Source organism: Rhinoderma darwinii, chromosome 1, assembly GCF_050947455.1.
Source record: "Rhinoderma darwinii isolate aRhiDar2 chromosome 1, aRhiDar2.hap1, whole genome shotgun sequence".
NCBI lineage: Eukaryota > Metazoa > Chordata > Amphibia > Anura > Rhinodermatidae > Rhinoderma > Rhinoderma darwinii.
In genome coordinates, this window is record NC_134687.1 from 321,115,580 (window position 1) to 321,143,331 (window position 27,752).

The window sequence follows — 27,752 nt, forward strand, 5'->3', positions numbered from 1 at the left end:
CTCTTTCACATGGAAGTATTTTGGTCAGTATTTTGTATCAGTATTTTGCTTCAGTATTTGAAGGACAAAACCAGGGGTGGAACCTACACAGATAAAAAGTATAATGGAAAGATTTGTACCTCTTCTGTGTTTTGGACCCACTCAGGTTTTTGGCTAAGTGTAATGGAGAAACATTTAAATCAGGTTGGAAAAAACATGCAAACAGGAGTCACGGGTTATGTGGAGGAGTCACAGGTTATGTGGAGCAGTCACAGGTTATGTGGAGGAGTCACAGGTTATGTGGAGAAGTCACAGGTTATGTGGAGGAGTCACAGGTTATGCGGAGGAGTCACAGGTTATGCGGAGGAGTCACAGGTTATGCGGAGGAGTCACAGGTTATGCGGAGGAGTCACAGGTTATGTGGAGGAGTCACAGGTTATGTGGAGGAGTCACAGGTTATGAGGAGGAGTCACAGGTTATGCGGAGGAGTCACAGGTTATGCGGAGGAGTCACAGGTTATGCGGAGGAGTCCCAGGTTATGCGGAGGAGTCCCAGGTTGTGCGGAGGAGTCCCAGGTTGTGCGGAGGAGTCCCAGGTTGTGCGGAGGAGTCCCAGGTTGTGCGGCGGAGTCCCAGGTTGTGCGGCGGAGTCCCAGGTTGTGCGGCGGAGTCCCAGGTTGTGCGGCGGAGTCCCAGGTTATGCGGCGGAGTCCCAGGTTATGCGGCGGAGTCCCAGGTTATGCGGCGGAGTCCCAGGTTATGCGAAGGAGTCCCAGGTTATGCGAAGGAGTCACAGGTTATGCGGAGGAATCACAGGTTATGTGGAGAAGTCACAGGTTATGTGGCACAAGAAAAATACTTGACTGAAACAGGTTATTGATTACAAGGACTGTAAAGAAATGAAAAAAAAGAGCAGCGCTCCAACAGTACGTTCTGTCACAGGGGGTCTCTACCTCTTGTAAAAGGACTACAGGAGAGAGGCTCCCCTTAGTCAGATGTGCTATTAGGCAAAACACTAATAGAAGTTTTGTTTGTGACATTTCTGTGGGCTGCTAGCAATCCTAAAGAAACACAGGAGGCATGTAATAATACTTCTTGTTGCTTTTTTTATATGACCACGCGTTTCGCAAATGGACAGTTTTCTTCATCAGGTCTGATAGTACAGAACGAGTGTATAACCACCATGTTTATATACATAAAATTGAGTCATTTTGAACCATTTGTACATAAATATTGTAACACACTGGTTCTGTACCATCAGACCTGATGAAAAGAACTGTCTGTTCTCGAAAAGCGTAGTCATAAAAGTAAAGTGACACAAGAAGTCTTCAAAAAAACTGCTTCAGTTATCCTCTTCTTTTGCATCCAGCTTTTGCACCCGGAATAGATTAATGACTTTTCTTTCATCTTTTCCATTTTTTACACACGGAGGGTCAGGTTTTGTGGTAGTTAGGGGACAGAGCAGCAAATTACGTAGACATCAGTCTGGGATTGTCAGGATCCTTGAGATTATTGTAGTATAACCAAGCTTTACCTCCGTATGCCTATAGTGTTTTTTTTTATCTGTTGGATTCATACTTGCAGTTTTATGGAGATATTCAATGCTTCAGAGAATACCTCCGTTATATGGTGCATACCTCCCAACTTTCAAGTAAGACAAAGAGGGACAATTTTTTTCCTTTTAAGCCACGCCTCTAATCCCACCCAATCTTTGCTCATACACACCCAGTTCAGCCCACACAGTATCATGCTCCCATAGTGCCTCCCACACAGTATAATGCCTTCTAGCTGCCCCCACACAATATAATACCCTCTAGCTGCCACCATACAGTATGATACCCCCATAGATGCACCCACACAGTATAAAGCCAACACAGATGGCCCCATACAGTATAAAGCCCACAAAGATTCTCCCATACAGTATAATGCCCACACAGATGGCCCCATATAGTATAATCCCCACACAGATGTCCCCATGCAGTATAATGCCCACACAGATGCCCCCATACAGTATAATGCCCCAATATTTGCCCCATACAGTATAATGCCCATACAGCTTAATGCATCCATATAGCATAATGCCCCCATACAGTATAATGCCCCCAGCTGCTCTTATACAGTATAATGCCCCCAAAGCAGACCCTAGTGGCAGTGCCCACATGTAAAGTGCCAGTGCGCTTGCAGATAGTGCCACAGTGCCCATGTAGAAAATGCCCCTATATAGTGCCACAGTGTCCATGTTGATAGTGCCACACTCCCTTGAAGATAGCCCTTCCCCCCCGCCCCCTGTACATAGCGCCATTGGGACTCCCTCCCTCACTGTACATATATGGGAAGCCCTCATGTCACTGTCCACATATAATATTCAAGAAAACATCAGCACAGCCATAAACATTTTTTAGTGGGAAAGGACAACTCTCCAAACATAGGTGGTGCGTGCAGTAAAGAATCCCAGGTCCAAGGGAGACAATCAATATGCAATTGAAGAAAGGAACTGCACTCAAGATAATCCAATTAAGTGTATTTGATTTATTCACCAAGCATAAAAATACTTGAAATGTTTCAACCCATGAATGGGTCTTTATCAAGCATGCTGGATTATGTTGAGTGCTGCAGTTTCTTTCTTCGATCACTGTCCATATATGGACAGTGACGTCAGTGGCTACTCCTTGAGCGGAATCCCCATTGCCGACTCTGGCCAGGGATTCCGCTACAGGAGGAGCCCCTGACGTCAATGTCCATATATGGACAGTGACCTCAGGGGTTTCTTCTAGGAGCGGAATCCCCGGCCAGATCATCGGCAATGGGGATTCCGCTCAATCAGTAGCCACTGTGGTCACTGTCCATATATGGACAGTGACGTCAATGGCTTTCCCGGACACAGCACTTAATGTAGCGCTGTGCACGGGGAGACCTCGGCGAGCGGAGGAGCTCCCTCTGCTCCTCCGCTCTAAACTTATGCTAAAACAGGGATCTGATTGTTCCTTGCTTCAGTATTGAGTTCAACTGTATCTTACCGCCGGTACAGTGGGACAACACCCGGAATCTGGGACTGTTCCGCTGAATCCGGGACGGTTGAGAAGTATGTGCTGTACAGAGGGATACAGAGTGCCTACGCGTCCATAGCTTCTGTTGCACAATATTCATTATCACATGTTAAACTATGTTCACACAGTGTTATTCGGAGACTGAAAGCACTGCTTTCTGCACAATGTGCTTCTGTTTTTCGGACGGAAAATTATGCGAGTTCCAGGTTGGATATGGTGCGCAGCTTTTATGCAGCGTATCCGACCTGTGGGAACCTGGCCTTAGGCCCCATGCACACGACCATAGATTTCATCCGTAATTATGGACCGTAGATGCGGTCCGTGATTACGGATCCATTCATTTCTATTGCCCACGGACACCTTCTCGTATATTTACGGGAAGGTGTCCGTGGGCAATAGAAACTAATGGGTCCGTAATTACGGTCCGTAATTGACGAATTCTATGGTCGTGTGAGTGGGGCCTAAGACCGGGTTCTCACGGGTCAGATACGGAATGTCGTGCATTATTTCGGATGGATTTTCCGGTGTGGAAAGCAGTGGTAAAAAACGCTCATGCTTACCTAAGCCGTTGTTATGGCGACGCGTCTCTCCTGTGTAGACCGGTCCAGCCTCTCTGGATGACGCTGCAGCCCATGTGACCGCTGCAGTCTGTCATTGGCTGCAGCGGTCACATGGGATGCAATGTCATCCCAGGAGGCGGGATTCCGTAGTTGGCTTTCAAAAACAGGAACGGAATATAAACAGAAGACTTATATAAAGGAAAGCCTTAAAGTATCTTTCCTCCTGCAACAAATCTGAACTGTGTGAACAAGGTCTTAGGGTACATTCACATGTGGGGTATTTGCCTTGTATTTCCGCAGCGTAAAAATTCACTGCGGAAAACTACAATGTATGCCTCCGGGAAAAATATTCCGCAACACAAACAGATTTCTCTAGTCCTTGTGTTGCAGAATATTTTTCCGATAGGCATACATTGTAAAGTTTGCCCCAGAGCCGGCCTTAGGGGTGTGCGACCTGTGCCTTTGACAGGGCGCATCACTCCAGCAGGTGGAAGGGGGCGCTGTGCTGGCTCCCTTCCCCTGCTTGTTTCAGAAGCGCCCGGCGACTCAGCAGTCGCCTTTCCGCCTGCGCGCTTCTTCACTCAGTGGCGTTGCGACTGCTAGCGGCTGCTACAGCGGTAGCGACGGTACTATAGCAGAGCAGGGAAGTATCTCCCTGCTCTGCTATCTACTAGCGCCACTGTAGCTCCCTGAAGGAGCGGAATCCTCGTGTGCCCAGGGATTCCGCTCCTGGAGCGTTCCCCTTGATGTCTCTGTCCATATATGGACAGTGACATCACGGGAAACTCCTGAAGCGGAATCCCCGTCCACAGCGTTGCAGACGCTGTGACCGGGGGGATTCCACTCCAGGAGAAGCCAATGATGTCACTGTCAATAAATGGACACAGACGACAGGAGCTTCTCCTGGAGTGGAATCCCCGATCACAGCGTCGGCAACACTGTGGACGGGGATTCCGCTTCAGGAGTATCCCCTGATGTCACTGTCCATAAATGGAAAGAGACAACAAACGGAACGCTCCAGGAGCCACAGGGGGATTCCGCTCCTTCAGGGAGCTACAGTGGCGCTATCTACAGGATGGGGGGGGGTGCAATCTACAAGGGGGCTGTGGGCTGTGTGGCACTACCAAAAAGGGGGCTGTGGACTGTGTGGTACTACCAACAAGGGGGCTGTGTGGCACTACCAACAAGTGGGCTGTGTAGCACTACCAACAAGGGGGATGTGGGCTGTGTGGCACTACCTACAAGGGGACTGTGGGCTGTATGGCACTACCTACCAGGGGGCTGTTTGGCATTCCCTAACAGGGGGCTGTGTGGCACTCCCTACCAGGGGGCTGTGTGGCACTCCCTACCAGGGGGCTGTGTGTCACTCCCTACCAGGGGGCTGTGTGGCACTCCCTACCAGGGGGCTGTGTGGCACTCCCTACCAGGGGGCTGTGTGGCACTCCCTACCAGGGGGCTGTGTGGCACTCCCTACCAGGGGGCTGTGTGGCACTCCCTACCAGGGGGTTGTGTGGCGCTCCCTACCAGGGGGCTGTGTTGCGCTCCCTACCAGGGGGCTGTGTGGCGCTCTCTACAGGGGGCTGTGTGGCGCTCTCTACAAGGGGCTGTGTGGTGCTCTCTACAGGGGGCTGTGTGGTGCTCTCTACAGGGGGCTGTGTCGAGCTATCTACAAGGGGGCTGTATGGCGCTATCTACAAGGGGGCTGTGTGGCGCTATCTACAAGGTGGCGGTGTGGCGCTCCCTACAAGGGAGCTGTGTGGCACTACCTACAAGGGGGCTGTGTGGCGCTACCTACAAGGGGGCTGTGTGGCGCTACCTACAAGGGGCTGTGTGGCACTACCTACAGGGGGATTCTGTGAGTGGTGAGCTGATGGTCATGTTACTGTGAGTGGGGGGCTGATTTACAAATTACACCACATAAAAAACGCAACCAAAAACGCCTTAAAAAACGCATGTTACATTTTAATAACACTAGCCTTTTTAGATATGTTTGTTGATGCAGTTTAGGCTATTTACACATCTGCGTCAGGGCTCCGTTCCGCCCTGACTGACACAGACTTCAATTGATTTCAATAGTGACGAATACGGTGCCAATGGTTTCCGTTTGTGTCAGTTGTGCAAGTGTTCCATCATTTTGACGGAATGAATCATGGGTGATGGAAATGGAAAGCTATGGTTTCCGTTTGTGTCAGTCAGGGCTCTGTTCCGACGGATGCAGATCTGAACGAAGCCTTAAAATGCCTAAAAATTCTGTGTGTCAAAGAGGCATTAAAGGGGTTTGCCCATCAGGGACATCGGTTAATGGCAGTTACGGAAGCAGTGTAGCATGCGAGCTACGCGGTTTCGTTTACTGCCATTCACTTCTATAGGTGTTACAAGCTACGGTGTTTTCGTAATTTCCGACCAATTAATTCCATGTATTCAGGAAGTGGCCCGGGAGGCAGCAGGAACCGTGAAAAGTAGAACAGGGTTTAGCGGTCCCATTCTAGAGATAGGTGCATGTCTCAGAGGTGGGACCAGCATCTATCTGACTTTTTATGGCATGTCCTATGGATATGTCAGTAATGTCTCTGATGGGAAATCCCCTTTAGGGCTTGTCCACACATAAAGTACAGGCTGGACCCGGCAGAATGCCATAGGGGGAGGCCACCATGATCAGGGATGTTAGGAAGGGAAGGAGTTAAGGAGTTAGGGGTGTGGTTAGGAGGGGGCGGATGTGAGGGGGGCGAGGTCAGTTTACTTAAGGGTAGGAGAGGGAAAGGCGTCGCCATCTTTAGTAACAGCACAGGGAAGCTTGCAGCAGCACAGGGAAGCTGGTGATTTTTAGTTAACAGCACAGGGAAGATTGCAGCAGCACAGGGAAGTTTGTCCAGTACTTTATACTGGATGCACTACTTACCCAGCTCCGTGTTTGGATCTGGGGCGCAGGCGGTGCCGTCCTCTCCTCCCCGGCGGCGGTCACGTCGCACGAGGCCTCCGGAGAGGTTGAGCCCGGAAGTGATGCCACGAGCCAGGCGCAGGGTAAGGAGCCCCACGAGGGACCCTCCAGGCCGGGCCCCTCGCTCGGCTGCCGTGAGCAGGACGGCCTGGTCTGAGAGGAATCCTGGAAGCCGGCCTGGCTCAGCGGAGGTGGTAGGGCAGGCGCCCATGCATCCGGGACCTCCCTCTGCCTCCAGACGACGGGACCCAGGACTTGCGGTGGGCCGTGCTGGCGATGCTCCAGTCGGGCGGCCCACCTGTACCCAGGATGATGCAACCAATTCCAGGCGTGTGCCACGGTCGGTGGTGACACGGCGGGCAGGAGGGCGGCTACCTGCGGGCCGCAGGGTGGTCGAGCCCCCCAACAGACGGGCGGAGAGGCCCAGTTCATCGGCGCAGTTACGGAGCGCTCCATCAGAAGGTCGGGGATGTCATGCATGCGGCGCTTGTCCTGGCCCGTCTGGGCAGGATGAAGTGGACGACCGTGAGTTCGGTGACCAAGAGGGACGTCTGGATGGATCCTTCGCCCCGGCTGGTGGGGACACAGCACCTGCGCAGCCCGGTGAGTCGCTGTCTCCTACTTTTTCATTGCCTGCTGTATTTCGGTCCCCAGGGGTAGGGGGTGGGGGTTCACTTTTGCCTACGGGATTGCCGGGGTGTAGCGGGGGGATTACAGGAAGTACGGGTGGTGGGGGTGAGATTCAGGAATTGTTGTGTTGTGTGCGTGACCTTTTGGCGCGATGCGGAGGGGGGGCGATAGGTTCTCCATCCCCGGTTGCAGCTTGGGTGGGGCCGTCGGGGCCTGCAGTGGTGGATAGCACGCTATGGGGAGCTGGGGTAGTGTCTAGGGAATCGGGCGTGGCAGTGTCGGTGCAGACAGAAATAGATGTGGCAGTGGATGAGGTGCGGTTGGACGATAAGGCGAAGGGCGAGGTCTATGTTTGTTTTGAGGGCCCATTGGGGGCGCATCTGAAACCGGAAGTAAGGGAAAAGATATGGAGGGATGAATATGTGGAAATTTTTTCATTGTTGCCGTTGGAGAAGTTCAATTTAGATAAAGGGAAGTGGTTGGAAAGCAAGAAGGAGAAGGAGGAAAAACGTCGGTATCGATTGATTCCCCAAACTTTTGTTAATTGGTTGCAGGCTTTTGCTATTTTGGCAAGCGTCATTGGACAGAAGACGCCGGAACATTGTTCGGGCCTCTTCTGTTATATGGATGCTATCGGAGAGGCTCATCGAGTTTACGGCGGGCAGACGTGGCTGCGCTATGATGAGCAGTTCCGGCAGCGGAAGGCAGTGAGACCTGACATTAGGTGGGATAACAAAGACATAGGGTTATGGTTGCGGGTCATGGCTCCAGTGCGTTTTGGCCAGTCCTTTCAAGGGGGTGGGGCCGGGGTGGCCGGCCCCTCATTGCCTCCGGGGGGGGGAGCAGGGGGGGCAGGAGGAAAATCCGGGTTCTGCTGGCAGTTTAATGAGGGCCAGTGTAAGTTCGGATCGGGTTGTAAGTTCAAACATAGCTGCTCCTCCTGTGGGGGGATCTCTCACGGAGCGGTTAAATGTTTTCGGAAGGGAAAAGGACGAGGGGCCGGGGGCGCTAGTCAAGGGCCGGACACCGGTGAGGTGGGAAGACATGGAGCCCTTTCTAAATAGGTACCCTGATAGGTCCAGGGCAAGTTTGTTGTTGGATGGTTTTCGGGTTGGTTTCCGGATCCCTGCCCCTGCTCACAAGGTGCCGTTTACCTTGCGTAGTTTGCGTTCAGCGTTGCAGTATCCAGGGGTAGTAGGGGATAAGTTGCGGAAGGAGGTGGAGTTGGGGCGCATGGCAGGTCCGTTTGAGAGTTGCCCTTTACCAGAGCTGGTGGTGTCACCACTGGGGGTGGTGCCTAAGAAGGAGCCGAATAAGTTTAGGCTCATACATCATTTATCTTACCCGAGGGGGCGATCGGTTAATGATGGGATTTCTCCGGAACTTTGCTCGGTGGCTTACACGTCGTTTGATGCGGCAGTTGCGTGGGTGCGCCGCTATGGTGTGGGTGCATTAATGGCAAAAACGGATATTGAGTCGGCCTTTCGCCTCCTCCCTGTGCATCCTGACAGCATACGGCTGTTAGGATGTTATTGGGACGGGGCTTATTTTGTGGATCGCTGCCTCCCTATGGGGTGTTCTATTTCCTGTGCCTATTTGAAGCTTTTAGTTCTTTCCTGGAGTGGGTGGTTTGTGAGGTTGCGGGGGTCTCATCGGTCATACATTACTTGGATGATTTCCTGTGTGTTGGTCCAGGCGGGTCTTCGGTTTGTGCTACGTTGTTGAACACGATAGAGTGGGTGGCAAAGAGGTTCGGTGTGCCTTTGGCCCAGGACAAAACGGAGGGACCTAGCTCCTGTCTGGTCTTTTTAGGAATCACCATTGATTCTTTGAGGATGGAGTGTCGGCTCCCGGAAGATAAATTGGTAGCGTTACGGGCGGAGGTGGACCGGGCTAGACATTTGCGTAAGATCACGTTACGTGCTTTACAGTCATTATTGGGTAAGCTTAACTTTGCTTGCAGGATTATGCCCATGGGCCGGATTTTCAGCAGGCGGCTGTCGGGAGCGACGGCTGGGGTGACAGCCCCTCATCATTTCATTCGTCTGACACAGACGCTGAGGGCAGATTTGGCAGTTTGGTTTGAGTTTTTGCATCGTTATAATGGGAGGTCCTTGATCATGGCCCCGGTGGTTGACAGCGTGGATTGGGAGCTGTTTACAGATGCTGCGGGGGGCGTGGGATTTGGGGCTTACTGCAAGGGTCAGTGGTGCGCGGCGCGGTGGCCTGAGGAATGGGCGGAGTTGGGTTTGGTGAAGAACCTGGCATTCCTAGAGCTGTTTCCCATAGTAGTGGCGGTGGAAATTTGGAGTGAGAGGTTTCGGGACAGCAAGGTACGGTTCCATTGTGACAACTTGGGCGTAGTGGGGGCCATTAACAACGTGTCAGCGTCATCCCCCCCGGTCGTCCGGCTTTTGAGGCACCTTGTTTTACGTTGCTTGTCTTTGAACGCTTGGGTTGTGGCGGTTCATGTGCCAGGGATCAAAAATGACATCGCAGATTCTCTTTCTCGCTTGCAGTGGGAGCGGTTCAGGATGGTGGCTCCGGACGCGGAGGAGGACGGGATCGCTTGCCCGGAATGGTTGTGGGGGCTGGGTTACGAGCCGCAGGAGGTTTGATTCAGGCTTCGCTTGCGCAGGGTACTTGGGCTGCTTATGATTCGGCGTGGCGGGAGTGGGAGAGTTGGTTGGCAGTTCTGGAGGGTGTAGTGACGGATGAGGATCGGGTGGTGGCGTTGTTAGTTTTTCTGGGGCAAGTCTCTATCGCGGGCTGGTCAGTGTCCAAGGTGAATCGTTTTGTGGCAGCCCTGGCTTTTGGTTTTAAGGTCCGGGGGTACACGGATGTTACAAAAAGTTTTTTGGTTGGCCAGGCCCTGAGGGGGTACAGGAGAGGGAGGATGTTGCCGGATCGGCGGCGCCCTGTGTCGTTTATGTTGTTTGAACAGTTGTGGGGGGTGTTGTGTGACATTTGTTTTTCCAGCTACGAGGTGACCCTGTATAGGTTGGCATTCTCGTGGGCATTTTTTGGGGCCCTGAGGGTCGGGGAGCTGGTGGCTCCCAGCACAAGGAGACCTGGGGGGTTGAGAATGGAAGATGTGTTGGTAACGGATCGGAGTGTGGAATTCTGGATCCGGCGGTCTAAGACGGATCAAGGGGGTCGGGGTAAGAGAGTGGTGTTGGGGGTGGCCAAGGGGGTCAGGATGTGCCCGGTCGCCTGCTTTGCGGGGTTCAGAGAGGTCTCAACGGTGCGTAGGCGACAGTTGTTGTGTCATGAGGATGGGTCCTTTATGTCCCGGTATCAGTTTACGTGGGTTTTTCGTAGGTGTCTGCGGAAGTTGGGACTGGAGGAGGCGTTGTTTTCCCCCCATTCTTTTCGGATTGGGGCAGCGACGGAGGCGGTGGCATGGGGGTTGGGTGAGGAAGTGGTAAAGCAGATAGGTCGATGGGATTCCCGCCGCTTCCAGCTGTATGTGCGCCCTCAGTTTATATGATAGTCCAGTCGTAATCCCTCCTTCTCTACACTCCCTCCGGCTCCCCTCATCGTTTTTCTCTCCTCCTCCATGTTTCGCTTGCATCCTTACTCGTTTTGTTAATCAGTGGTTTTATTTTTCAGGACCCGCGGGCCGATTGGTGTGGATCGTCGGGCATTCCTACGTTCATTGGGGGGCGGAGCGGGCGGATGTTCGTCCAGACGGGCGGCAGTTGGGTTTTCGGCGGGAGGATGTAGTCGTGCGGTGGCTGGGGAGTAGGGGGATGCTGTGGAGTCGGGTGTTGCCGGACGTGCATCGGTTTGCGCTGATGGACAGGGCCCCGGATGTCTTGGTGTTACATGTCGGGGGTAACGATTTGGGTAGTCGTCCTTTTCGGGAATTGATCAGGGATATAAAATACGATCTACTCAGGTTATGGTCCGTTTTCCCGGCTATTAAGGTGGTGTGGTCAGAGATTGTCCCGCGGAAGGTTTGGCGGCATGCTAGATCGGTGCAGCGGTTGAATAAAGCCAGGGTTAAGGTTAATCGGGCAGTTTCGGGTTTCGTGGTGAGAAATGGGGGGGTCTTCGTGCGTCATTATGACTTCGAGGATGGCCAGGGTAATTATTGGCTAGGTGATGGTGTGCACCTGACGGCCGTGGGGATCGACCTGTGGACTCTGCGCCTGCAGGAAGGTATCGAAAGGGCCCTCTCGTTGGGTGGGGGCTCGCATACTTAAAGGTGTCTAAGTATGTTCGTGTGGCGGATTGGGGGTCCTTGGAGTTGGTGGTAAATTACTGTGGGGGGGGGATTCATAGGGGGTATGGTCCCTCCCCAATTTATTATGGTTGGTAGTCTGCTCAATTTGGGCTCCTGCTGGGTGGTGTCCCGAGGAGTGGTCAATTAGGGCTCCCGCTGGGTGGTGTCCCGGGGAGTGGTCAATTTGGGCTCCCGCTGGGTGGTGTCCCGGGGAGTGGTTGCGGTTGAGGTCAGCCAACTGCAGGTATAACGGTGCCCCTGAGCCAGTAGGGTGACGGCTGGGAGTAAAATACTATGCAGGTGGGCTGTTTCGTGACTGACTTTTGTAGCTCCAAGGACTCCCCTTCCATTGTTATTATTATTTGTAAATTGTTGTTCTTGATGTTTGTTTGTAAATAAAATGGCTGCTGTGGCCAAATTTATCCAACCCAAGTGTCTGAGTCTTATTAGAGGGACAGGGGGTTTGGGAAAAGGTATGGCCATTAATGGGGAAGGTGAGTAGGTGAAGCCACTTCCCCCCCCGGTAGGAGTGTACGCACTCTACAGTCCCCTGATCAAGTACAGGCTGGACCCGGCAGAATGCCATAGGGGGAGGCCACCATGATCAGGGATGTTAGGAAGGGAAGGAGTTAAGGAGTTAGGGGTGTGGTTAGGAGGGGGCGGATGTGAGGGGGGCGAGGTCAGTTTACTTAAGGGTAGGAGAGGGAAAGGCGTCGCCATCTTTAGTAACAGCACAGGGAAGCTTGTCCCACCCTCCCTCCCAAAATGATGTGTTCATCTGTGTGACTATTTTGGTATTTCGCTTTGTTGCTCGTTGTTTTTGTTTTTCCGCAGGTACCAGAGGATGCTGTGGAACAGTTTTGCAATGTCGCAGCAGTTGTATGGCGGATTGGGGGTCCTTGGAGTTGGTGGTAAATTACTGTGGGGGGGGGGATTCATAGGGGGTATGGTCCCTCCCCAATTTATTATGGTTGGTAGTCTGCTCAATTTGGGCTCCTGCTGGGTGGTGTCCCGAGGAGTGGTCAATTAGGGCTCCCGCTGGGTGGTGTCCCGGGGAGTGGTCAATTTGGGCTCCCGCTGGGTGGTGTCCCGGGGAGTGGTTGCGGTTGAGGTCAGCCAACTGCAGGTATAACGGTGCCCCTGAGCCAGTAGGGTGACGGCTGGGAGTAAAATACTATGCAGGTGGGCTGTTTCGTGACTGACTTTTGTAGCTCCAAGGACTCCCCTTCCATTGTTATTATTATTTGTAAATTGTTGTTCTTGATGTTTGTTTGTAAATAAAATGGCTGCTGTGGCCAAATTTATCCAACCCAAGTGTCTGAGTCTTATTAGAGGGACAGGGGGTTTGGGAAAAGGTATGGCCATTAATGGGGAAGGTGAGTAGGTGAAGCCACTTCCCCCCCCGGTAGGAGTGTACGCACTCTACAGTCCCCTGATCATGGAATTGCGGCAGAAAATTTCTGCAGCATTTCTGCTAAAACTAGCAGACTTTCTGCTTCGGAAAAACCTCACCATTTCCTGCGTTTTTTACTGCAGAAAATAGTGTGGATTTTGCTGCGTGTTTTTGAAGTCTGTGAGATGGTGATATCTCCTCTGAAAAATGCATCAATTCAGTCAACTTTCCCCAGCAGGAATTGACATGCTGTGGAACGAAAAATATGCGCCGCAGGTGAATTTCTGGACTGAAATTTTACACAGCATGTGGATGATATTTGATCATGCACACCCACTTTGCTGCTACTGTATTCTGCTGCATATTTTCCGTCCAAAATTCTGGATGGAAAATACGCAGCAATTCCGTTACGTGTGGACAAGCCCTTAATCTCCACATTGCTGTCAAAATTTGTTTTTTTTACATATTGCCACGATTTTGTAAAAAACACAGCAAAAAAATGCAAATTGAGCGCAACGTGTAAACGGAGTCGGAGCGTGGATTCACACTCGACAGAACTTGTTGCAGAAATTTCTGTGACTGAAAATTAGTTCCATTTATGTGAATGAAACGTGTAGAAATCCATGATGCAGAAACAGCCACATTCATATAAATGGAACTGATTTTTCATATTCAAATTTTGTCGAAATTTCTGCAACAAAATCTGCCACATGTGAATCCACCCATAGGCCGTGTTCACACTGGGTGGATACGCTGCGTAAAAGCATGCAGCGTATCCGCCATGTGCGCCACAGGGAATTCCGGGCAAAAAAGGGCACCAAACTGTGGTGCAGTTTTTCGCCTGGAATGTCCACTGCAGAACACTGCTGCATTGACGTTTCATCCCAGGAGACCGCTGCAGCCTTTTATTGGCTGCAGCGGCGGTCACACGGGATGAAGCGTCATCCCAGGAGGCCGGCTTAGAGAAAGAAACACAGACTCCTAGGTAAGTATAGTGTTTTTTTTTATTCAGAGTCGCATTTTTTGCAGCGGAATCACTGCGTACCCGCCGCAAACAAACGCAACAACTGCTATTTGTTGCAGGTTTAACCTCCCCATTAAATTCAATGGGGAAAGCCCGTAGCAAGTATGCAACGATTACGCAAATACAATTGACATGCTGCGGAATAAAAATCTGCACCGCAGGTCCATTTCTGAGCGTTTTTTCCGCTCAGTATTTATCATGTGGATGAGATTTGTTTTATCTCATCTACTTTGCTGCTACTGTATTCTGCTGCGTTTTTCTGTCCGCAATTTCCGGACGGAAAAAACGCGTCAATTCCGCTACGTGTGGACAAGCCCTTAGGGTATGTTCACACGAAAAATCAAAACCAGCTGAAAATTACAGAGCTGTTTTCATAGAAAACAGTCTCTGATTTTCAGCCATTTTGAAGCTGACAACTTTTTTTGAGGCGTGTTTTTCTATTGAGACAAAAAAAAAACGCAGGGTAAGGCATTGATCACACGCTTAACAAAAAACAGCTGAAAATACGGAGCTGTTTTCAAGGGAAAACAGCCTCTGATTTTTAGATGTTTTTTAAGCAACTTACGTTTTCAGCTGCGTTTTTTACGGCCGGTTTTGGAGGTGTTTTTCTATTGAGTCAATGAAAGACAGCTCCAAAAATGGCTTTACGAGGCTTTTTTTACGCGGTCGTTTTTAAAAATGGCCACGTAAAAAACGCCCCGTGGGAACGGAATGATGTTTTTCTCATTTAAATCAATGGGCAGATGTTTGGAGGCATTCAACCCCTGCATTTTTAGCCATTTTTTGGGGCCTTTACGGCCTGAAAAACGGCTGAAAATAGGCCGCGTGAACATACCCTTACTACTGAATAACCAGCAGAAATCTCGAAAAACAGAATTAATCCAGAAATATTGGAAAATTGTATTACTTTTAATTATACAAAAAAAAAAACAAACATTCATTTTCTGAAATAAGACAACTTTAATGAGCCATTTGGACCCACAACCCTTTTACAGTAGGACACTTTTATGTAAACTAGTAGATAAGATAAGATGCTGCACAAAAAAGTACCAAAGTACCAAATGAGCAGAAAACAAAATGAAAACAGCAAGAAGATACATATATTATAAATTATAATTGAAAGAGTTTGCAGGTATATGTGTTACAATTCCATTACGATATTTTCAGATGATCTGCTTTCATTTGTTTATGGACTTGAATGAATTCTGTAACACTCTATTACTACTTGTTTTTCCTTCAGCTTTACTTTCAGAGGACGTATGTAAAACATGTCATCAGAATGCCACATGTATAGAAAGAGATAACAAATATTCCTGCATGTGTAACTTTGGATTGATTGGAAATGGGAGGACACATTGTTTGGGTAAGTACTGTAGAATCAATCTTATTCATTATTTTAGCCGACTTCTCATACAAAGATAGATTCTTTAAATATATCCCCCTCCCTTACCTTTTGGTTATTGTACGCTTCTGCTGTGGAATTGCTTTTTTTTTATGACAGCCTGAATGCGAAGATAAAAATATCTAAAAATTGTTCTTGTCCTCAAGGCCAAAATGTAAAGGGGTTACTTGAAGTCCACTGTGTGCAAAGCATATCCACCTCTAATGTATATGGACTGATGAGGAATGGAAGGGGTTAAATTAAGAACTTAAAGAGGCTCTGTCACCAGATTTTCAAACCCCTATCTCCTATTGCAGCAGATCGGCGCTGCAATGTAGATAACAGTAACGTTTTTTTTTTCAAAAACGAGCATTTTTGGCCAAGTTATGACCATTTTTATATTTATGCAAATGAGCCTTTCTTAAGTACAACTGGGCGTGTTAAAGTTATGTCCAAGTGGGCGTGTATTGTGTGCGTACATCTGGGCGTTTTTACTTGCTTTACTAGCTGGGCGTTGTGAATAGAAGTGTATGATGCTGACGAATCAGCATCATCCACTTCTCTTCGTTACCACCCAGCTTCTGGCAGTTCACAGACACACAGCGTTTCCTCGCTCATCCGACACGATGAAGTTCCTGTGGGAGGAAGTGAGTGACGTCACAGCGTGATCTCGCGAGGACACGCTGTGTGTCTGTGCACTGCCAGAAGCTGGGTGGTAATGAAGAGAAGTGGATGATGCTGATTCGTCAGCATCATACACTTCCATTCACAACGCCCAGCTAGTAAAACAGGTAAAAACGCCCAGATGTTACAAACACAATACACGCCCAGTTGGATATAACTTTAAACACGCCCAGTTGTACTTAAGAAAGGCTCATTTGCATAAATATAAAAATGGTCATAACTTGGCCAAAAATGCTCGTTTTTGAAAAAAAACAAAACTTTACTGTTATCTACATTGCAGCGCCGATCTGCTGCAATAGGAGATAGGGGTTTGAAAATCTGGTGACAGAGCCTCTTTAAGAAGTTTTTTTTTTTTAAAACATTGAAATTCGAACCAGTTAGAAAGTTTATACCCTTTTAGAATTTTGGTATTTAGCAAGTCCCTTAATTTTTTGTCCAGATATAACACATTCATCAATTTCCCATAAGGAAGACTATTCAAAAATCTAAGAACACATGAATGAGATCAAACAAAAAGACTTCCACGTGAACCACTGCTGTTCCTCCTTTATTCCTGTTATTGTTCACAAATGTTATAGTAAGGGCCAGTTCACACGTTGCGTAAATAGTGTGGATTTTCCGGAACGGAATTCGTTGCGGAAAATCCACAGCATAATACAGTAGCAGCAAAGTGGATGAGATAGAACAAATGTCATCCACTGCGTAAATAATGAGCGGAAAAAACGCTCAAAAATTAATATGCGGTGCAGAATTTTATTCCGCAGCATCTGAATTGTATTTGCGTAAACGCTGCTTATTTATTGCGGGTTTTCCCTATTGAAATCAAAGGAGAGGTAAATCCCACAACAAATATTAGTTGTTGCGTTTTTTTTTGCGGTGGATTTGCAGCGATTCCGCCGCAAAAAACGCAACTCAGAAATAAAAAAAAATTCTCATACTTTCCCAGAAGTCTGTGTTTCATTCTCCAGGCTGGCCTCCTGGGATGACGTTTCATTCCATGTGACCGCTGCAGCCAATCACAGGCAGTAGCGGTGGTCACATGGGGTGAAACGTCATCCCGTGAGGCCTGTCTGGACGACGTCAGAGGGCCGGCCTCCTTGGATGATGTAATCCCATGTGACCGCCGCTGCAGCCAATCACAGGCTGCGGTCTCCTGGGAAGAAACTTTAAAATGCTGCAATTTTCCGCATTGGACATTTCAGTTTGGTGCAGTTTTTCGCCCGGAATACCCTGTGGCGCACATGGCGGATACGCTGCGTGCTTTTATGCAGCGTATCCGCCCCGTGTGAACTCAGCCTAAGAATGCTTTAGTTGAAATATACAATACTTTTCACACCGTGATATGTGTGACAAAACCAAGTCCCTTAATAAAGGCTGCGTAATTAAAGATCCTAAATAGAAGATGGCTTAGTTGTTAGCTTTTTTCACTGTGGCTCTTGGGATACCCTTTGTGTATTCATATTGAGTAGAGTAGAGAAATGTGATATAAAGGAAATATTTAGCCTCCAACTTGATGAACAAAGTGTGCATATTGTTAGTGAGCTGTAAACCATTAGGCTGAGTTCACACAGGGCGGATACGCTGCTTAAAAGCACACAGTGTATCCGCCCTGTGCACCGCAGGGAATTCTGGGTGAAAAACCGCAACAAACTCAGGAGACCGCTGCAGCCTGTGATTGGCTGCAGCAGTGGTTACATGGGATGAAGGGTCATCCCAGGAGGTTGGCCTTCTGACGTAATCCAGGCCGGCCTCCTGGAATGACGTTTCATTCCATGTGACCGCCGCTACAGCCTGTGATTGGCTGCAGGGGTCACATGGGATGAAACGTCATCCCTGGGGGCCTCCCTGGAGGAAGAAACACAGATTTCTGGATAAGTATAAGATTTATTTTTTTTATGCGCTGCGTTTTTTATGGCGAACCTGCCGCAAAAAACGCAACAATTGCTATTTGTTGTGCGTTTTACCTCCCCATTGAATTCAATAGGGCAAACCCACAAAAAATAAGCGTTTACGCAAATACAATTGTCATGCTGCTGATTTAAATTCCTCACTGCATGTCAATTTCTGAGCGTATTTTCCTCTCAGTATTTACGCAGTGTGTGGATGAGATTTGTTCTCTCTCATCGACTTTGCTGCTGCTGCTGTATTATGCTGCGGATTTTCCACAACAAATTCTGTAACGGAAATCCACAGTACTTGGTCATGACCTTTGTGACTAGAGATGAGCGAACCGGGACAACCGAACCCGGTTTCGGTCCGAACATCGGGAAAAGTTCGGTTCGCAGCGAATCCGAACTTCACCGGGTTCGGCCGAACCCGTTTTGACCGAACCCGGCTACATTTTGGCACCTGCCACATGTTAGATGTAAAATGGAGGATTTCACAATATCACCTGACATCAGGCTACCCCATAATGCCTTGCAAACGGCTCTCCCAGCCAATCGGGAGGCAGCATAGGGGCGGGCTCAAGCCTGCAATAAAAGTCTATGCACGGAGCTCAGCGGCCATTTTAGAGACAGGAGCTGTAGGGATAGCTTTAGGGTATGTGCACACACACTAATTACGTCTGTAATTGACGGACGTATTTCGGCCCCAAGTACCGGACCGAACACAGTGCAGGGAGCCGGGCTCCTAGCATCATACTTATGTACGATGCTAGGAGTCCCTGCCTCGCTGCAGGACAACTGTCCCGTACTGTAATCATGTTTTCAGTACGGGACAGTTGTCCTGCAGCGAGGCAGGGACTCCTAGCATCGTACATAACTATGATGCTAGGAGCCCGGCTCCCTGCACTGTGATCGGTCCGGTACTTGCGGCCGAAATACGTCCGTCAATTATGGACGTAATTAGTGTGTGTGCACATACCCTTAGGAATCTAAAAGCCAGGAATCCAGCAATCGAAGGGGCTCATCCACTACAGCGGGAGTCTACTCTACTCTCAACATCCAAATTGCAATACAAATTCTCCATTTGCCAAGCCAGTGTGTGAATAAGCTTTTATAAGGGGCTCATCCCCGTTGCATGGGTTAACATAACAATCCAACTTGCAATACAGGCAGCCTTTGTAGTACTACAACGCCCAGCATTCCCTGAGTGCACCGCGGCGTGGCTGATAGAAATTCTCATTCATTGCCATTTGCCAAGCCAGTGTGTGAATACGCTTTTATAAGGGGCTCATCCCCGTTAACATAACAATCCAACTTGCAATACAGGCAGCCTTTGTAGTACTACAACACCCAGCATTCCCTGAGTGCACCGTGGCTGATAGAAATTCTCATTCATTGCCATTTGCCAAGCCAGTGTGTGAATAAGCTTTTAGAAGGGGCTCATCCCCGTTGCATGGGTTAACATAACAATCCAACTTGCAATACAGGCAGCCTTTGTAGTACTACAACGCCCAGCATTCCCTGAGTGCACCGTGGCTGATAGAAATTCTCATTCATTGCCATTTGCCAAGCCAGTGTGTGAATAAGCTTTTAGAAGGGGCTCATCCCCATTGCATGGGTTAACATAACAATCCAACTTGCAATACAGGCAGCCTTTGTAGTACTACAACGCCCAGCATTCCCTCAGTGCACCGTGGCTGATAGAAATTCTCATTCATCGCCATTTGCCAAGCCAGTGTGTGAATAAGCTTTTAGAAGGGGCTCATCCCCATTGCATGGGTTAACATAACAATCCAACTTGCAATACAGGCAGCCTTTGTAGTACTACAATGCCCAGCATTCCCTGAGTGCACAGCGGCGTGGCTGATAGAAATTCTCATTCATTGCCATTTGCCAAGCCAGTGTGTGAATAAGCTTTTAGAAGGGGCTCATCCCCGTTGCATGGGTTAACATAACAATCCAACTTGCAATACAGGCAGCCTTTGTAGTACTACAACGCCCAGCATTCCCTGAGTGCACCGTGGCTGATAGAAATTCTCATTCATTGCCATTTGCCAAGCCAGTGTGTGAATAAGCTTTTAGAAGGGGCTCATCCCCATTGCATGGGTTAACATAACAATCCAACTTGCAATACAGGCAGCCTTTGTAGTACTACAACGCCCAGCATTCCCTGAGTGCACCGTGGCTGATAGAAATTCTCATTCATTGCCATTTGCCAAGCCAGTGTGTGAATAAGCTTTTAGAAGGGGCTCATCCCCGTTGCATGGGTTAACATAACAATCCAACTTGCAATACAGGCAGCCTTTGTAGTACTAAAACGCCCAGCATTCCCTGAGTGCACAGTGGCTGATAGAAATTCTCATTCATTGCCATTTGCCAAGCCAGTGTGTGAATAAGCTTTTAGAAGGGGCTCATCCCCGTTGCATGGGTTAACATAACAATCCAACTTGCAATACAGGCAGCCTTTGTAGTACTACAACGCCCAGCATTCCCTGAGTGCACCGTGGCTGATAGAAACTCTCATTCATTGCCATTTGCCAAGCCAGTGTGTGAATAAGCTTTTAGAAGGGGCTCATCCCCGTTGCATGGGTTAACCTAACAATCCAACTTGCAATACAGGCAGCCTTTGTAGTACTACAACGCCCAGCATTCCCTGAGTGCACCGCGGCGTGGCTGATAGAAATTCTCATTCATTGCCATTTGCCAAGCCAGTGTGTGAATAAGCTTTTATAAGGGGCTCATCCCCGTTGCATGGGTTAACATAACAATCCAACTTGCAATACAGGCAGCCTTTGTAGTACTACAACGCCCAGCATTCCCTGAGTGCACCGCGGCGTGGCTAATAGAAATTCTCATTCATTGCCATTTGCCAAGCCAGTGTGTGAATACGCTTTTATAAGGGGCTCATCCCCGTTAACATAACAATCCAACTTGCAATACAGGCAGCCTTTGTAGTACTACAACACCCAGCATTCCCTGAGTGCACCGTGGCTGATAGAAATTCTCATTCATTGCCATTTGCCAAGCCAGTGTGTGAATAAGCTTTTAGAAGGGGCTCATCCCATTTGCATCGGTTAACATAACAATCCAACTTGCAATACAGGCAGCCTTTGTAGTACTACAAAGCCCAGCATTTCCTGAGTGCACTGCGGCGTGGCTGATAGAAATTCTCTTTCATTGCCATTTGCCAAGCCAGTGTGTGAATAAGCTTTTAGAAGGGGCTCATCCCCGTTGCATGGGTTAACATAACAATCCAACTTGCAATACAGGCAGCCTTTGTAGTACTACAACGCCCAGCATTCCCTCAGTGCACCGAGGCTGATAGAAATTCTCATTCATCGCCATTTGCCAAGCCAGTGTGTGAATAAGCTTTTAGAAGGGGCTCATCCCCGTTGCATGGGTTAACATAACAATCCAACTTGCAATACAGGCAGCCTTTGTAGTACTACAATGCCCAGCATTCCCTGAGTGCACAGCGGCGTGGCTGATAGAAATTCTCATTCATTGCCATTTGCCAAGCCAGTGTGTGAATAAGCTTTTAGAAGGGGCTCATCCCCGTTGCATGGGTTAACATAACAATCCAACTTGCAATACAGGCAGCCTTTGTAGTACTACAACGCCCAGCATTCCCTGAGTGCACCGTGGCTGATAGAAATTCTCATTCATTGCCATTTGCCAAGCCAGTGTGTGAATAAGCTTTTAGAAGGGGCTCATTCCCGTTGCATGGGTTAACATAACAATCCAACTTGCAATACAGGCAGCCTTTGTAGTACTACAACGCCCAGCATTCCCTGAGTGCACCGTGGCTGATAGAAATTCTCATTCATTGCCATTTGCCAAGCCAGTGTGTGAATAAGCTTTTAGAAGGGGCTCATCCCCGTTGCATGGGTTAACATAACAATCCAACTTGCAATACAGGCAGCCTTTGTAGTCCTACAACGCCCAGCATTCCCTGAGTGCACAGTGGCTGATAGAAATTCTCATTCATTGCCATTTGCCAAGCCAGTGTGTGAATAAGCTTTTAGAAGGGGCTCATCCCCGTTGCATGGGTTAACATAACAATCCAACTTGCAATACAGGCAGCCTTTGTAGTACTACAACGCCCAGCATTCCCTGAGTGCACCGTGGCTGATAGAAACTCTCATTCATTGCCATTTGCCAAGCCAGTGTGTGAATAAGCTTTTAGAAGGGGCTCATCCCCGTTGCATGGGTTAACATAACAATCCAACTTGCAATACAGGCAGCCTTTGTAGTACTACAACGCCCAGCATTCCCTGAGTGCACCGCGGCGTGGCTGATAGAAATTCTCATTCATTGCCATTTGCCAAGCCAGTGTGTGAATAAGCTTTTAGAAGGGGCTCATCCCCGTTGCATGGGTTAACATAACAATCCAACTTGCAATACAGGCAGCCTTTGTAGTACTACAACGCACAGCATTCCCTGAGTGCACAGTGGCTGATAGAAATTCTCAATCATTGCCATTTGCCAAGCCAGTGTGTGAATAAGCTTTTAGAAGGGGCTCATCCCCGTTGCATGGGTTAACATAACAATCCAACTTGCAATACAGGCAGCCTTTGTAGTACTACAACGCCCAGCATTCCCTGAGTGCACAGTGGCTGATAGAAATTCTCATTCATTGCCATTTGCCAAGCCAGTGTGTGAATAAGCTTTTAGAAGGGGCTCATCCCCATTGCATGGGTTAACATAACAATCCAACTTGCAATACAGGCAGCCTTTGTAGTACTACAACACCCAGCATTCCATGAGTGCACCGTGGCTGATAGAAACTCTCATTCATTGCCATTTGCCAAGCCAGTGTGTGAATAAGCTTTTAGAAGGGGCTCATCCCCGTTGCATGGGTTAACATAACAATCCAACTTGCAATACAGGCAGCCTTTGTAGTACTACAACGCCCAGCATTCCCTGAGTGCACAGTGGCTGATAGAAATTCTCATTCATTGCCATTTGCCAAGCCAGTGTGTGAATAAGCTTTTAGAAGGGGCTCATCCCCATTGCATGGGTTAACATAACAATCCAACTTGCAATACAGGCAGCCTTTGTAGTACTACAACACCCAGCATTCCCTGAGTGCACCGTGGCTGATAGAAACTCTCATTCATTGCCATTTGCCAAGCCAGTGTGTGAATAAGCTTTTAGAAGGGGCTCATCCCCGTTGCATGGGTTAACATAACAATCCAACTTGCAATACAGGCAGCCTTTGTAGTACTACAACGCCCAGCATTCCCTGAGTGCACCGTGGCTGATAGAAATTCTCATTCATTGCCATTTGCCATGCCAGTGTGTGAATAATCTTTTAGAAGGGGCTCATCCCCGTTGCATGGGTTAACATAACAATCCAACTTGCAATACAGGCAGCCAGTCCAATAATATTTTATAAGGGCCTCATTCCTGTAGTAGGGGAAGGGGTTTTAATTCAACTTGCTGCACTCCAGCACAGCAGTGAAATGTCTGGTAAAAAAAAGGTTGTGAAAGGACGGGGTAGAGGAAAAAACACCCATGCCATGTCCTCTTCCAGTCCAAATGTTGGATCTGTTGGTGCCAGACCCAGTACCAGCATTTGTGGCACAAGACATGTGCCCAGTTCTACTAGTAGCAGCAGCCATGTGCCTGCTGGTAGTAGTAGCAGTATCAGCAAGCCAGACTTGTCCATCTCCTCCGGTGGGCGGGTTACTTTAGACAATACGGCCATTGTGGACTGGTTGGCTGGCTCGCGGTCATCTCAGCAGGAAGACTCTGACGATCTGGCTTCAAGCCAGGTTTCGTTGGATTCCAGATCCTCTACAGTTCCTTGGCACATTGACAGTAGTAATATGGGTATTTCTAGCGTTTCCATTCCATCATCTATGTCTTCACTCCCCCTTCCTAGCGGGAAGCCATCTTTCCTGAGAGTCCTAAGAGACATCTCCTCGGGTGCGAAGGAAGATACTGAACAACATAGTGATGATGATTTGTTTTCCGCGAGTCAGCCAACGGAGTGTGTTGCGGCGGTGGTGGAGGTGGAAGCGGTGTCTGAGACGCATAGCTGTGGTAGTGGGGGTGTTGGTGGTAGCCGTGGTGGCAGATGCAGTAATGAGGGGGGGCATGGAGCCCGCCATGATGTCACATCACATTCACAACACAGTGACAGAAGTGGCGGGGATGATGAGGAGGGCTATGATGATGTTGTTTTAGACAGGACGTGGGAACACCAGGTGACGAGGTGATGACGGCGTCAGAGGAGGAGGGTAGTAGTGGCGGCACTGGCAGTGATAAACAGCCAAGCCGAGGTAGTGGCAGAAGTCAATCTGCAAAACATTGCAGCGGTAGGGTCAGCTCAGGAGCCGGTGACGGCGACACTGATGCTACTGGTGTAGGCTCCCGAAAAAAGCCTGCCAGACAAGGGGCAAGCTCGGGTGGTGGTGGTGGTGGTGGACGACGTGGTACTACCTCTTTACGGTACTCTGCCGTGTGGCAATTTTTCTGTACCTTCCCGGAGGACGAAAACATGGCACAGTGCCGCATCTGAAAGCAGAAAGTAAGGCGTGGGCAGGGTATCAATTTAGGAACTACCGCTCTACGTAAACACATGGAGCGGCATCACAAGGCCATGTGGGACAATCAACATGCCCCACCATCATGTACATCTAATGAAGACCCCTCTGCCTCTGCTGCTGCTGCTCCAATCCCCTGTCATCTAAGTAGTAGCCAGGCCTTATCCACCATGTCATTGTCATCATCATCATCACTGTCATCTAGTGCTCCTTCTACGTCCTGCCAGTTAATCGTTGTCCAATAAGCAACAATATATACCCAGTCATCCACTTGTCGTGCGGCTTAATTCACACCTGGCTAAGTTGTTGGTGGTGCAGTCGCTGCCGTACCACCTGGTCGACTCCGCCGGCTTCAAGCAACTGATGGCGTGCGCTCAGCCTAGGTGGCGAATACCTAGCCGCCATTACTTCTCCAAAACAGCTGTCCCTGCCTTGCACAAGCACGTGGAGGAAAAGGTGGGCCAGTCCTTGCAATTATCCGTGTGCAGCAGGGTACATGCCACCGTCGACACGTGGAGCAGCAACTATGGGCAGGGACAGTACATGTCTTTCACGGCCCACTGGGTCAATATTTTGCAGTCCGATGCACCACCGCAGCAATGCCAGGCATTATCACCTCCACTCTTGTATCTTTCTGCTTCAACTCCGGACACCAGGCGCCTACCACCCTCTTCCTCCTACTCCTCCTCCTTGCCCTCCTCAATGGAGGTCTTCCCGTCCCCGACAGGACACAGCGTATCTTCCACTCCTCCTCCCTCCCCTTTTCATAGGTGCAAGGTGAAGCGCCATAACGCTGTCTTACACCTGCTGAGCCTGGGCGAGAAAAGCCACACAGGGCAGGAGCTGCTGCTGTGCATCAAGGAGGAAATCGCACGCTGGCTGTCTCCTCTGAAACTCACACTGGGCAATGTTGTCTCTGATAATGGGAAGAACGTTGTGACTGCACTGCGTCTAGGTCACCTGACACACGCTCCTTGCATGGCACATGTGATCAATCTGGTCATAACACGCTTCTTAAAGTCATATATTGGTTTGAAGGGTGTGCTGGCCATGTCCAGGAGGGTTTGCGTTCGCTTTAGACGTTCGTATGCATTTAAGCACGCCCTCCTGGACTTGCAGCATCAAAACAATCTCCCAGAACACAGCCTGATTTGCGACGTTCCAACACGCTGGAATTCCACCCTGCACATGTTGGACCGTCTGTACGAACAGCGGAAAGCCGTGAATGATTTCCTGATACAGCAGACGGGCAGCGTTTGGAGCCAGTGTAATTTCGAGCTCCGGCACTGGCAGCTGGTTTTAGACGCATGTCGCGTTTTGAGGCCCTTTGAAGAGGCCACACGATTTGTGAGCCGTGACGCTAGCGGAATGAACGATGTTATGCCGCTGATATTCATTATGGAGCAAACGCTCACAGCGATGATTCAGCAAAGGATGGAGGAAGGATCACATCTGGCTATGGATGTTGAGGAGGATGAGGAAACAGGACCTGAAGAGGAGCTGGATTTGGAGATGGAATCACAGGAAGGGATAGGGGACGAGGCAGCCGCACAACATGACAGTGATGGTGATGACGAGTCTGACGACGACCTTGATGATGGACAACCATGGCAGTATGGGGCGGAGATGGAACCAACCGGGCCCTCTGAAACACTGGCCAGGATGGCGAGCTGTATGCTTCGTTACTTGCGCGCTGACTGTCGTATTGTTAGCATGAAGCAAAGAGATGAGTACTGGATAGCCACACTTTTAGACCCTCGGTATAAAGCCAGAATGGGGGAGTTTTTTGCGCCTTCCGAGAGGGAGGCAAAATTGGCTTATTATCGAGAGAAGCTATGCAGCCAGCTTGTCACGGCTTTCAAACGGCAAACACCTGCTGCACGCATGTCTGACCGGGGGGCCACTCTCCGCTCCCCACTGTCTCATCGTTCCACCGCCTTTGGCAGAGCTACCTCTTCAATAGGTGGCAGCAGCGGCAGCAGCAGCCAATTCAGTTTGGAAAATATGATGACAACATTTTTACATCCAATACCCCGACCTGACACACATCGTAGTCACCAAAGGGATGTTCACCATCACCAGGCCCAGCACCTAAACAACCAGGTTCACTCGTACCTGGACTGTGCCCTTTCTCTGTCAGAAATCCTGATCCCAGACCCCATGGACTTCTGGGTCAGCAGATTGGATTATTGGCAAGAACTGGCCCAGTTTGCCATGGGTGTACTGTCTTGTCCATCCTCCCGTGTAGCATCAGAGAGGGTATTCAGCGCGGCAGGGGGCTTCGTCACCCCTAAGCGAACAAGATTGTCCGCCAACAGCTTGGAAAATCTCACGTTTCTGAAAATGAATCAAGCGTGGATCGGTGAGGATTTTAAAACCCCTGTGCCTGATGCCACTGATTAGATCTGACATTGCTGGTGCTGCTGCCGCTGCCGCCCTGCTATTGCCCTGCTACTGCCGCCCTGCTACTGCCGTCTGCTATTACGGGATTCTGTCTTGTCCACTCTTTTTTTAATGTGCCGCTGTTGGTGCTGCTACTACTTCTACCACCAATACACCCCCAGTGTCGTCTGCTACAAGCAGGCCTGCCCCACCACAGGGCTTTGTCCTGTGACTGTCCAGTCTCTTTTAATGTGCTGCTACTACTACTACTACTACTACTACTACTACTACTACTACTACTACCACCACCCTTGCTGTCCGTTGGCTACCTCTACTACCACCAATACACCTCCACTGCCGTCTGCTACAAGCAGGCCTGAGGCCAGCCCCACCACAGGGCTTTGTCCTGTGACTGTCCAGTCTGTTTTAATGTGCTGCTACTACTACTACTACTACCACCCTTGCTGTCCGTTGGCTACCTCTGCTACCACCAATACACCTCCACTGCCGTCTGCTACAAGCAAGCCTGAGGCCAGCCCCACCACAGGGCTTTGTCCTGTGACTGTCCAGTCTGTTTTAATGTGCTGCTACTACTACTACTACTACCACCCTTGCTGTCCGTTGGCTACCTCTACTACCACCAATACACCTCCACTGCCGTCTGCTACAAGCAGGCCTGAGGCCTGCCCCACCACAGGGCTTTGTCCTGTGACTGTCCTGTCTCTTTTAATGTGCTGCTGCTACTACTACTACTACTACTACTACTACCACCACCACCCTTGCTGTCCGTTGGCTACCTCTACTACCACCAATACACCTCCACTGCCGTCTGCTACAAGCAGGCCTGCCCCACCACAGTCTTTTTTTAACAGGTTCCCGACCGCTGGCCGTAAATATACGGCCAGCGGTCAGGGTCTCTAAAGTCCGGCGTATAGTATATATACGGCCGCACTTCAGAGACTGTGCACGCGCGATCGCGTGCACACAGCTCTATGCCCTGGCTGTTGCTAACAGCCATGGGCACTGGGCAGAATGTCAGGGGTCAATCTTTTGGCCCCTGAACATGTGAT

The 27,752-nt window shown here is 49.5% G+C and overlaps 1 protein-coding gene across 1 annotated transcript in view; it reads left to right on the forward strand.

Moving 5' to 3' along the window:
- SUSD1 (sushi domain containing 1) overlaps window positions 1-27,752 on the forward strand; it is a 258,455-nt gene that overhangs the window by 16,967 nt on the left and 213,736 nt on the right. The window contains exon 2 of the mRNA XM_075825598.1: window positions 15,039-15,161. Within this exon, the coding sequence (XP_075681713.1) occupies window positions 15,039-15,161 (123 nt within the window). The remainder of the gene's footprint in view (window positions 1-15,038; window positions 15,162-27,752) is intronic.